At 43.4% G+C, this 12,759-nt stretch overlaps 1 protein-coding gene across 1 annotated transcript in view; it reads left to right on the top strand.

The window, feature by feature from the left end:
• Window positions 1–12,759, top strand: part of TEX11 (testis expressed 11) — a gene marked incomplete at both ends in the record, with an annotated part of 517,390 nt that overhangs the window by 78,493 nt on the left and 426,138 nt on the right. Inside the window, 3 exons of the mRNA XM_080652805.1 lie at window positions 2,337–2,417; window positions 2,507–2,626; window positions 12,379–12,459. Coding sequence (XP_080508931.1) covers window positions 2,337–2,417; window positions 2,507–2,626; window positions 12,379–12,459 — 282 coding nt within the window. The remainder of the gene's footprint in view (window positions 1–2,336; window positions 2,418–2,506; window positions 2,627–12,378; window positions 12,460–12,759) is intronic.

Raw genomic sequence — 12,759 nt, 5'->3', positions numbered from 1 at the left:
GCTTCTTCAGGGTGCCTGGCATATAAAAGAAAGTTAATAAATATTGGTTGGATTCATAAAAATTTTATTAGATATACTAGAGGCCCGGTGCACAAAATTTGTGCATGGGGGGGGGTGGGTCCCTCAGCCCAGCCTGCACCCTCTCCAATCTGGGACCCCTTGAGGGATGTCTGACTGCCCGTTTAGGCCTGATCCTGGTGGGATTGGGCCTAAATGGGCAGTCGGACATCCCTCTCACAATCCAGGCCTGCTGGCTCCCAACTGCTTGCCTGCCTGCCTTCCTGATTGCCCCTAACCGCTTCTGCCTGCCAGCCTGATCACCCCCTAACCACTCCCCTGCCAGCCTGATTGATGCCTAACTGCTCTCCTGCCAACCTGTTTGCCCTTAACTGCCCTCCCCTGCAGGCCTGGTCACCCCTAACTGCCCTCCTCTGCTGGCCTGATCGCCTACAACTGTCCTCTCTTGCAGGCCTGGTCCCTCCCAACTGCCCTCCCCTGCTGGCCATCTTGTGTCCACATGGGGACAGGATCTCTGACCACATGGGGGCAGCCATCTTGTGTGTTGGAGTCATGGTCAATCTGCATATTACTCTTTTTATTAGATAGGATAGAGGCTGGTGCATGGGTGGGGGCCAGCTGGTTTGCCCTGAAGGGTGTCCCGGATCAGGGTGGGGGTTCCCTTGGGGCATGGGGCAGCCTGGGCGAGGGGCCTGTGGTGGTTTGCAGGCCGTCCCCACTCCCCGGCGACCCAAGTGGAGGCCCTGGTATTTGGGATTTATTTATCTTCTACAATTGAAACTTTGTAGCCTGGAGCAGAGCCAAGCTTTCTGCTTGCTCCGTGGCGGCAGCCATTTCTGTTGGGATTTATTTATCTTCTATAATTGAAACTTTGTAGCCTTAATCGGAGGCCAAGGCAGGCCAGGGCTTCAGAAGCTTGGCTTCCTTCATCGCCGGGGGCAACCCTAGCCTCCTGCTCTCTCCAGCTCTGTGGCTGCCGCCATTTTTGTTGGGATTTATTTATCTTCTATATTTGAAACTTTGTAACCTGGAGTGCAGGCCTGGGCTGGCCAGGGTGTGCGGAAAGCTTGGCTTCCTTCATCACTGGGAAAACCCAAGCCTCCCTCCTGCTCTCTGTGGCTGCAGCCATCTTGGTTGGGTTAATTTGCATACTCGCTTCTGATTGGCTGGTGGGCGTGGCTTGTGGGTGTGGCTTGTGGGTGTAGCGGAATGATGGTTAATTTGCATGTTACTCTTTTATGAGATAGGGTGATTTAAAAACTAGAACCCAGGTATTGACTTATAGTTTAATGCTTATCATATAACTTTCTTCATGTATGTGAGCATTAATTTTTCAGAATTTTGTCTTATCTAAATTATCCCAATGTTTTCTTTTTAATATTTCCTTAGAGGATGTCTTTTCAAGTACTAGCATATTAATTTTTTTTAAATCCTCACCCAAAGACATGCTTAGAGAGAGGAAGGGTGAGAGGAAGAGAGAGAAAGAGAGAGAGGAAGAGAGAGGCATTGATGTGAGAAAGAAACATCAGTTGGTTACCTTCTGCACACTCCCTGATGGGGGATCAAACCTGCAACCCAGTTAGGTGTGCATTTTCAGTTGGAAACCCCTCAGTGCATAGTACACTCAACCAACTGAGCCACTCCAGCTTGGAAAGTCTATTAATTTTTTTATAAATACCTTTTTTAAATAAATATATTTTTATTGATTTCAGAGAGGAAGGGAGAGGGAGAAAAACATCAATGATGAGAGAGAATCATTGATTGGCTGCCTTCTGTGCACCCCACACTGGGGATTGAGCCCACAACCTGGGCATGTCCCCTGTCAGGGAATCAAACCATGACCTCCTGGTTCATGGGTTGAGGCTCAACCACTGAGTCACAATGGCTGCTTTATTAATTAAAAATATTTTTATTAATTTCATAGAATAAGGGAGAGGGAGAGAGAGATAGAAACATCAATGATGAGAGAAACATCAATCATTGACCATCTGCCTCCTGCCTGCCCCACACTGGGAATTGAGCCCGAAACCCAGGCACATGCCCTACTGGGAATCAAACTGTGGTTAACAGGTCAATGCTCAATCACTGAGTCATGCCACCGGGCTATTTTTATTATTGCTTTTCTTAAGACCATTTCTCTTAAATTATGGAGTTCAAAGCAGAACACAGAACTCTAATAAAGCTGATAACTTTTTGTTTTCTGTGGATTACACTACTGAATATGGACAGAAAATTAAATATTTTCTTCAGTACCCTCTTCAACCAGTTTGGAGGAGGTGTGATTAAAAATAATATATTTTCTAATCTCTCTCTTACAGATGACTATGAAAACAGGAAAAGGGTGGGTGGATGTTGGAAATGCTGTGATTGCTGATGAATTTTTTCAAGCTGCTGTGGCTGTAAGTTACCACTGATTTTTTAGCTGTGGCAATTATTTGTAACAGTTGTTATTCTCATTATTACACAGTATTGTTGTTTTATTTTCCAGGGGTTGGAGCAATTATATGCCATATTAATGCAGAGCAGCTTCACTGAGACCCAAGTGACTATGCAGAAGTTGGCTGTTGAGAGGAATCTTTTCAAAGTGCTTTCTTACCAAGCAGAGTCAGTAGGTATCATAGTCACCAGGGCCTCACAGTGAGGCATTTGGTATATGTAAATGCAAAAGCGATGATCTATTAGAAGAAAGTCAGGTGTCATTGGCCTTTCATCTATATATATAAAAGCCTAAGCGACCGTTACGACCCAACGACCGGAACGACTGGTCAACCAGTTGCTATGACGTGCACTGACCACCAGGGGGCAGGCAGTTAATGCAGGAGCTGCCCCCTGGTGGTCAGTGCGCTCCCAGAACCAACCTCCTGTGGATCCTCCCCCCCCCATCCTGCTGGCTGGCCAATCTCCTGGGGTCCCTCCTCCCAGCCAGCCAGCCCCCAGTAGGCCTCGATTGCCATCTAGGCTGAGGGACCCCACCCGTGCGCAAATTCGTGCACCAAGTCTCTAGTAAGATTATATTTGACTTTTTAAATCTCTGTTTTGTATCTGAAGGTAACATTACTGATGGTGATTGGTATATATGTGGGGTTGGATGAAGTTGAAAAGACTGATATATAACTAAACATCATTTTACCACTGCACGTAATATCTATCAGTTATTTATGGCAGTAGCCTCTACTTGAAACACACATCTTTGTGACTCTCTTTTATTTACAGTCTGCCTAAAATATGTGCCTGATAAGAGTCTTCTCATTTGCGATTGTTCTGAGTTGTTTGTTGATATTTTCTAAAAGTCTGCTGCTATCAGTGTTCCAAGTTGTACTTTACCTCTGTTTTTCTTTTGGATTTCTTCCTTTTGTCACCATACAGTTAGGTGTGCATTTTCAGTTGACTAAATGTTATTTGTGATGAGTTTGTGTTCTATAATTATGTAATTCTAGAAATGAAAGAGATCTTAAACATCATCTAGTGTAATCTTTTTATTACATTTATTGACATTTATTGAGACAATTCATATACTATAAAATTCATATACATTTAAAATGTACAGTTCAGTGGATTTAATATATTCACAAAATTATGCAATCTTTGCCATAATCTAATAAGAGTAAAGCATTTTTATCACCCCAAAAGGAAACTCCCTACCCATTACCAGTCACTCCCAGTTCCTCCTGATCCCAGCCTAGCAACCATTAATCTACTTTCTGTCTCTATAGATTTACCTATTCTGGACATTTCAGATAACTGAAATCATACCATAAGTATTTTTTGTGATTAGCTTTTTTTACTTAGCATGTTTTTAGGGTTAATCCATGTTGTAGTATGTATCAATACTTTATCTTTTTATTACTAAATAATGTTCCACTATATGGATATACCACATTTTGTTTATGCATTCATTCATTGATGAACATTTGGATTGTTTTCCACTTTGGGATATTTTGAATAACTAGAGAGAAGCCCGGTGCATGAAATTCGTGCACGGGGGAGGGGGTGTCCCTCAGCCCAGCCTGCACCCTCTCCAATCTGAGACCCTTCAAGGGATGTCCGACTGCCCGTTTAGGCCCGATCCTGGGATCAAGCCTAAATGGGCAGTCGGACATCCCTCTCACAATCCAGGACTGCTGGCTCCCAACCGCTTGCCTGCCTGCCTGCCTGATTGCCCCTAACCACTTCTGCCTGCCAGCCTGATCACCCCCTAACCATTGCCCTGCCAGCCTGATCAACGTCTAACTGCTCCCCTGCCATCCCGATTGCCCCTAACTGCCCTCCCCTGCCGGCCTGGTCACCTTTAACTATCCTCCCCTGCAGGTCTGGTCGCCCCCAACTGCCCTCCCCTGCTGGCCCAGTCACCCCTAACTGCCATCCCTTGCCAGCCTGGTCGCCCCTAACTGCCCTCCCCTGCAGGCCTAGTCAACCCATCTGCCCTCCCCTGCAGGCCTGGTCACCCCCAACTGCCCTCCCCTGCAGGCCTGGTCCCCCCAACTGCCCTCCCATGCAGGCCTGGGTCCCCGCCGAACTGTCCTCCCCTGCAGGCCTGGTCTCCCCCAACTGCCCTCCTTTGCCAGCCCGGTCACCCCTAACTGCCCTCCCCTGCAGGACGATCACCCCCAACAGCCCTCCCTTGTAGGCCTGGTCCCCCCCCACTGCCCTCCCCTGCTGGCCTGATTGCCCATAACTGCCCTCCCCTGCCAGACATCTTGTGGCAGCCATCTTGTGTTCACATGGGGGTGGCCATCTTTGACCACATGGGGGCATCCATCTTGTGTGTTGGAGTGATGGTCATTTTGCATATTACCTCTTTATTATGTAGGATTCTCTTGTGAACATTCATGTACAGATTGTTGTGTACATATTTTTATACTAGAGTCTCAATGCATGAAATTCGTGCAAGAGGCTCAACGCTCACAGCTGCAGCGGCTTGCCTTGGCCCTTGAAGCCCCAGCTTCAGCTTCATCTGGAAGGTTGTCCATAAGGACATCTGGAAGGTCATTCGGCCTTCTGGTCTAATTGGCATATTACATTTTTATTATTATAGATTTCTTAGATATATACCTGTGAGTAGAATTGCTGAATAACATGATAACTCTATGTTTAACGTTTTATGAAACTGTAGGACTGTTTTCCACAGTGACTGTATGATTTTAAACTTTGACTACTAGTGTATGAAGGCTCCAGTTTCTTCATATCTAAGAGTTTTATAATTTTAGCACTATTGTTTATATGTATGTTCAATTTCAAGATAATTTTAGAGCATGGTGTGAGATGGGGGTCTAACTGCTTTCTTTTGCATGTAGTTTTCTAGTTGTCTCAACAACATTTATTTATTTTCAGAACCATCTCAAAACATATTTTTATTACATTCAGATATCATGAGGTTAAAATATTTTTATAAATTAAAATATAGCTGACATACAATATTATATGGATTTCAGGTATACTAGTACAGCATAATGATTCAACATATATACCTTATTAAATGATCACTGTGATAAATCTAGTTATTATGTTACTATTAGCTATGTTTTTTATGCAGTTCATTAAATCCCCGTGACTTACTTATTTTGTAACTAGAGGTTTGTACCTCTTATTATTTTATTTTATTTTTATTTATTGTTTATTTTTTTGGCTTAAACAACAGAAATTTATTCTCTCTCAGTTCTGGAGGCTAGAAGTCCAAGATCAAGGTGTTGGCAGGGTTGCTTCCTTATTTTTTTTTAATTTCTTTATTGATTAAGGTATTACATATGTGTCCTTATTCCCCCATTACCCCCACCTCCCATTCATGCCCCCATGCCCCTGTTGTCTGTGTACATTGATTAGTCTTACATGCATGCATATAAGTCCTTTGGTTGATCTCTCCCACTTACCCACACTGTCCCCTACCTTCCCTGAGGTTTGACGTTCTGAATGATGTTTCTCTGTCTCTGGATCTATTTTTGTTCATCAGTTTATGTTGTTCATTATATTCCACAAATGAGTGAGATCATGTGATATTTATCTTTCTCTGCCTGGCTTATTACACTTAGCATAATGCTCTCCATCTCCATCCATGTTCTTGCAAATGGTAAGAACTCCTTCTTTTTTACCGCAGCGTAGTATTCCATTGTGTAGATGTACCACAGTTTTTTAATCCACTCATCTGCTGATGGGCACTTAGGTGTTTCCAAATCTTAGCTATGGTGAATTGTGCTGCTATGAACATAGGGGTTCTTATATCCTTTCTGATTGGTGTTTCTAGCTTCTTGGGATATATTGCTAGAAGTGGGATCACTGGGTCAAATGGGAGTTCCATTTTTAGTTTTTTTGAGGAAACTCCATACTGTTCTCCACAGTGGCTGCACCAGTCTGCATTCTCACCAGCAGTGCACAAGGGTTCATTTTTCCCACATCCTCGCCAGCACTTGTCGTTTGTTGCTTTGTTGATGATAGCCATTCTGACAGGTGTGAGATAGTACCTCATTGTCATTTTCATTTGCATCTCTCGGATGATTAGTGACTTTGAGCATGTTTTCATAGAGCAGGGAATTCTTTGTTGAATTATAGTTGGTTAACTTTTAATTTCATATCACCAAGAATTTTTGATTACTCTAGCTTTGTAATGCATTTTGAAATAGGGAAGTGTGATCCCTGCAAGTTTGTTTTTTTCCAAATGTTCTTGTCTGTTCTGTGTAACTTAATTTCCATATGAAATTTAAGATCAGACAATCAGTTTCTGCAAAAAAGCCAGCTAGAATTTTGAGGGGAATTGTATTGAATCTATAGTTCAATTTAGGGAGTATTGCCATCTTAAGACTGTGAAGTTTTCTGATTTGCGAACATGGAATGTATTACTGTTTAATTAGGTCTTCTTTAATTTTTTTGTTTATTAATTTTCTTTTATTTAATAAAATCTTTATTGTTCAGATTATTACAACTGTTCCTCTTTTTTCCCCCCATAGCTCCCCTCCACCCGGTTCCCACCCCAACCTCTGCCCTTACCCGCCCCCCCGACTGTCCTCATCCATAGGTGTACGATTTTTTTTAATTATTATTATTTTTTAATATATTTTATTGATATTTTACAGAGAGGAAGGGAGAGGGATAGAGAGCTAGAAACATCGATGAGATAGAAACATTGATCAGCCGCCTCCTGCACACCCCCCACTGGGGATGTGCCCGCAACCACAGTACATGCCCTTGACCGGAATCGAACCTGGGACCCTTGAGTCCGCAGGCCGACGCTCTATCCACTGAGCCAAAACGGTTTCGGCCATAGGTGTACGATTTTTGTCCAGTCTCTTCCCGCACCCCCCACAACTCTTTCCCCCTGAGAATTGTCAGTCCACTCCCTTTCTATGCCCCTGATTCTATTATATTCACCAGTTTATTCTGTTCATCAGAATTTTTATTCACTTGATTTTTAGATTCACTTGTTGATAGATATGTATTTGTTGTTCATAATTTTTATCTTTACTTTTCCCTCTTCTTAAAGAATACCTTTCAGCATTTCATATAATACTGGTTTGGTGGTGATGAACTCCTTTAGCTTTTTCTTGTCTGTGAAGCTCTTTATCTGCCTGTCAATTCTGAATGATAGCTTTGCTGGGTAGAGTACTCTTGGTTGTAGGTTCTTGCTATTCATCACTTTGAATATTTCTTGCCACTCCCATCTGGCCTGCATAGTTTCTGTTGAGAAATCAGCTGACAATCCTATGGGTGCTCCCTTGTAGGTAACTAACTGTTTTTCTCTTGCTGCTTTTAAGATTCTCTCTTTGTCTTTTGTCCTTGGCATTTTAATTATGATGTGTCTTGGTTTGGTCCTCTTTGGATTCCTTTTGTTTGGGGTTCTGTGTGCTTCCTGGACTTTAAGTCTATTTCTTTCACCAGGTGGGGGAAGTTTTTTGTCATTATTTCTTCAAATAGGTTTTCAGTATCTTGCTCTCTCTCTTCTTCTGGCACCCCCATAATTCTGATGTTGGTACGCTTGAAGTTGTCCCAGAGGCTTCTTACACTATCTTCAACTTTTTGGATTTTTTTTTCTTTTTGCTTTTTCGGTTGAGTGTTTTTTGCTTCTTTGTATTTCAATTCTTTGACTTGATTCTTGTGTTCCTCTAGTCTGTTGTTGGGTCTCTGTATAATATTTTTTATTTCAGTCAGTGTATGTTTAATTTCTAGTTGGTCCTTTTTCATATCTTCGAGGGTCTCGTTATATTTATCGGCCTTTTCTAGGATATTCTTGAAAAGCCTTATATCCGTGGTTTTGAATTCTATATCCAGTCATTTGTTTTCCTCCATTTCTTTCATTTGTGATCTGTTTCTTTCTTTGTTTAAAAAAAATATATTTTATTGATATTTCACAGAGAGGAAGGGAGAGGGATAGAGAGCTAGAAACATCGATGAGAGAGAAACATCGATCAGCTGCCTCCTGCACACCTCCCACTGAGGATGTGCCCACAACCAAGGTACATGCCCTTGACCGGAATCGAACCCGGGACCTTTCAGTCCGCAGGCCGACGCTCTATCCACTGAGCCAAACCGGTTTCGGCTGTGATCTGTTTCTTTGATGCCGCATTTTCACTGCTTCCCTGAGTTGGTAGGGTAGATTTGTGTGCTAGGTTTCCTATATGGCCCAGTGCGTCGGCCTCCCCAGTTAACCTGAGGTGGACACTCTTGGTGCACCCCTGTGTGTACAGCCTTGTTGTAGTTAAGTCTTGATTGTTGTTGGTATCACTGGGAGGAATTGATCTCCAGGCCAGTTGGCTGTAAGAATCAGCTGTGTCTATGCTGGAAGAAGTTCGGTGCTGGAGACAGCCTTATAGGATTAGACTTGCCAAATTGCAATAGCTTCTGTGCTCAGCTTGGATGGGGTGGAGTCTCAAGGTGGAGCAGACAGTCTTGGCTTCCAGTCAGCCTTGCCCTTGCGCGCTTCTGCGCCTCTAGACCTCTGCCTTCCCCGGCTCCCGAGTCTCTTCCCGAGAGTCCAGATTCCCCCCACAAGAGCGTGGGTCCCCAGGGTCTCACCTGGAACTGGGGTTCAGTGCAGTCAGAACTGGGGCTCAGTGCAGTCAGGAGCTTCTGACTCCCTTCCACTAGGGAAAGCCAGTGCCAACCTCTGCAGCCTTTGTGCACACTGGCGTGCGCGCCTCCAGACCCCTGCCCGCCGGGGCTCCCCTGGGTCTTTCCCGGGTTTCCAGGTGCCTTTCTCTCTACCTGATAGTCCAGACTCCCCCTGTATGAGCATGGGTCCACGGGGTTTCACCCGGGACTGGGGTTCAGTGCAGTCAGAACTGGGGTTCAGTGCAGTCGGGGGCTTCCTTCCCCCTTCCACCAGAGAAAGTCAGCCAGGCTCTCAGCCGCCCTTCCTCTCTGTGCACACAAAGACCCTTTGCTGTACCTCCAATTCTCTGTGAGCTTTTCTCTTTCCTTCTAGTTGTAGAATTTTCACTCAGCCAGCTTTCCTGTGGTTCTGGATGGTGTCCATTCTGTCTTTTAGTTGTAGTTTTGAAATTGTTGTGCGGGGCAGCAGTTTAGGTGCTTACCTATGCTGCCATCTTGCTTTCTCTCCTTTCTCATTATTTCTTAAAATAGGTTTTCAGTATCTTGCTCTCTCTTCTTCTGGCACCCCCATAATTCTGATGTTGGTACGCTTGAAGTTGTCCCAGAGGCTCCTTACACTATCTTAATATTTTTGGATTCCTTTTTCTTTTCGCTTTTCCTGTTGGGTGTTTTTTGCTTCTTTGTATTTCAAATCTTTGACTTGATTCTTGCGATCCACTTGTCTGCTGTTGGATCTCTGTATGTTATTTTTTATTTCAGTCAGTGTATGCTTAATTTTTAGTTGGTCCTTTTTCATTTCCTTCAGGGTCTCACTAAATTTATCGGCCTTTTCTAGAAGAATCTTGAGCAACTTTATAACCGTGGTTTTGAACTCTATATCCAGTCGTTTGCTTTCCTCCATTTCTTTCATTTGTGACCTGTTTCTTTGTCTCTGCATTTTGGCTGCTTTTCTGAGTTGATAGAATGGCTTTGTGTGCTAGGCGTCCAATAGGGCCCAGTGGCTCAGCCTCCCCAGTTACCTGAGGTGGACATTCTTGGTGCACCCCTTTTTGGGCTATGTGCACAGTCTTGTTGTAGTTAAGCCTTGATTGTTGTTGGTATCACTGGGAGGAATAGACCTCCAGGCCAATTGGCTGTGAGTATCAGTTGTGTCTATGCTGGGAGAATTTCTGTGCTGGAGACACCCTTATGAGACAAGACTTGAAAAAGCCTCTGTGCTCAGCTTGGATGGGGCGGAGTCTCAGGGTGGAGCAGACAGCATTGGCTTCCCGTCAGCCCTGCCCTAAGGGGCCCCTGGATCTCAGTGTCCCACGGTAATTGCTGCAAGCACCTCTGAGAGAAAGCCGCCCTCAAGTTTCGCCCGCTGCCAGACAGTCCAGTTTCTCCCCGAATGAGTTTGGGTCCCCAGAGTCTCGCCTGGAACCAGTGTTCAGAGCAGTCGGGAGCTTTTGTCTCCCTCCCACTTGAGAAAGCCATCTGCGTACTCAGTTGCCTGCCCTCTCCACACGCACGCACCTCGGTACCTCTGCCTTCTGCAGTTCCTCTGGGTCTCAGTGTGCTTTTCTCTTTCATGACAGTCCAGTTTCTCCCCTTATGAGTCTGGGTCCCCAGAGTCTCACCCGGAACTGGAGTTCAGCGCAGTCAGGAGCTTTTGTCTTCCTCCCCCTTGAGAAAGCCAGCCGCGCACTCAGTTGCCAGTCCTCTCCACACGTGTGTCTCTGTACCTCTGCCTTCCGCAGCTCCTCTGAGTCTGTGTGCTTTTCTCTTTCCTTCTAGTTGTAGAATTTCCACTCAGCCAGCCTTCCTGTGGTTCTGGATGATATCCGTTTTGTCTTTTAGTTGTAATTTTGAAATTGTTGTGCGAGGCAGCAGTTTAGGTGGTTACCTATGCCACCATCTTGGTTTCTCCTCACGTCTTCTTTAATTTATGTAAACAATTTTTTGTAGTTTTTCATGTACACGTTTTGCAGTTCTTTTGTTAAATTTATTCCCAATTATTTTAATTTATTTTTTTATATTAATTTAAATAAAATTATGTTCTTAATTTTATATTTTGTTTACTCATTGTTAATGGATAGACAAACAATAGAGTTTTATATATTGTGCCCTGTAATCTGACTGAACTTGTTTATTAGAGTTTTTATAGGTTTCTGAGGATATTTTATATACAAGATCATGTCATTTGAAAATAGGGATAATTTTATTTAGGAATTATACTTATAAATGAATTTAACAGAAGTGTAAGACTAGTACACTGAAAATTATAAAGCTGTTGAAAGAAATTAGGGGTAAGCTAGTACAGTGTCCTCATTTTATAGATGAAGAAACTGAATCCATAAAGTTTAGAGATGTACATAATAAATATCCGAGTAACTCTTCTGGCTCCAAGATGAGATTGTACTAAACTGCCTTTCATTGCAGATGTTCACAGCTCTTCAGGCTACGAGTTATAGTGAGCCTGTTTTACGACTAAAGACTGTTATTTAAAATAAAAATTTTCTCTAATACAAGACCTATTCAAGTCTAGGAATCATCTATTAGACTTGGCATTATATCATCCTATTTAATAAAGAGGAAATATGCTAATTGACTGTAACGCCCACACAAAAATGGCAGCACCCACAGCCAATAAGGAGGAAATATTCTAATTGACTGCCACACCCTCAAAGATGGCAGTGCCCACAGCCACAAGATGGTGGTGCCCAGTCCCCTCAGACCCGCCTGAGCAGGAGGCACGTGCCTGCCTCTGGAGTCCCCCTGTCCCCTCAGCCCCCTAGCTGCCCAGGGCTGGCCCAAGGCACAGCCAAGCCTCGGATGGTGGCTGCCCATCCGCCCCGGGCCGCCCGAGGCTCAGGTAATCAGGCCAGCCAAGACTTGCGCTGCCGGCAGTGGCAGCAGCAGAGGTGTGATGGGGGGCGTTGCCTTCCCCTGATCACTGGGTTGCCTCCCGCCCCTGAGGGCTCCTGGACTGTGAGAAAGGGCAGGCCGGGCTGAGGGACCCCCCCTCCAGTGCATGAATTTTCATGCATCAGGCCTCTAGTAATATAATAACATACGATTGTACACCAGTTTTGGCATTTCCAGAGAAAGTAAACTAATACTAGTCATACAGTGTCAATTCTGTGTTACCTAAGATTCTTGCTACTTATTTCTCTGTATTTTGAGCTGGTTATTATGTTTAACTAGACGAACTAGTGTTGCTAAAAAAATTAGAAAACAAATTAAGACTTATAAGTAATAGTTAAAATATGTTAAAATTGACTTGTAGACATATAGCCTTGTTACTTCATTTTAGCCAATTATTAATAATTTTTACTTTCCCAGGCAATTGCTCAAGATGATTTTCAAAGAGCATCTACTTGTGTAATGCGCTGCAAAGATATGTTGATGAGGCTTCCCAAAATGGTGAGTGAAATTTATGAATTTATTCTTGAAGAGTTTGAAAATACGATACATTAAGTTTTAGGAAGTATTATTGCTACTTTATGCAACCCTTTAGAGATTATATTGAAATCTGTTCCAGTTAGCTGATCTTTTAAATATTTTGCTTCCTTTGTTATATACTAAAAAGGGTCTTTAAAAAAGCAATATGGATTATTTCTTAAAATTTCTTTGCTTTCCTTTTTATTGTCAAACCATTTTGATAATAGTTCATCCATATTTCATGCTATGTTACAAAAATAAGAAAAAATGATTATATTTCCC

Source organism: Plecotus auritus (genome assembly GCF_963455305.1).
Source record: "Plecotus auritus genome assembly, chromosome: X".
Taxonomy (NCBI): Eukaryota; Metazoa; Chordata; class Mammalia; order Chiroptera; family Vespertilionidae; genus Plecotus; species Plecotus auritus.
The sequence above is the reverse complement of the archived record's forward strand: the minus strand, read 5'-3'. Positions and strand labels throughout refer to the sequence as shown.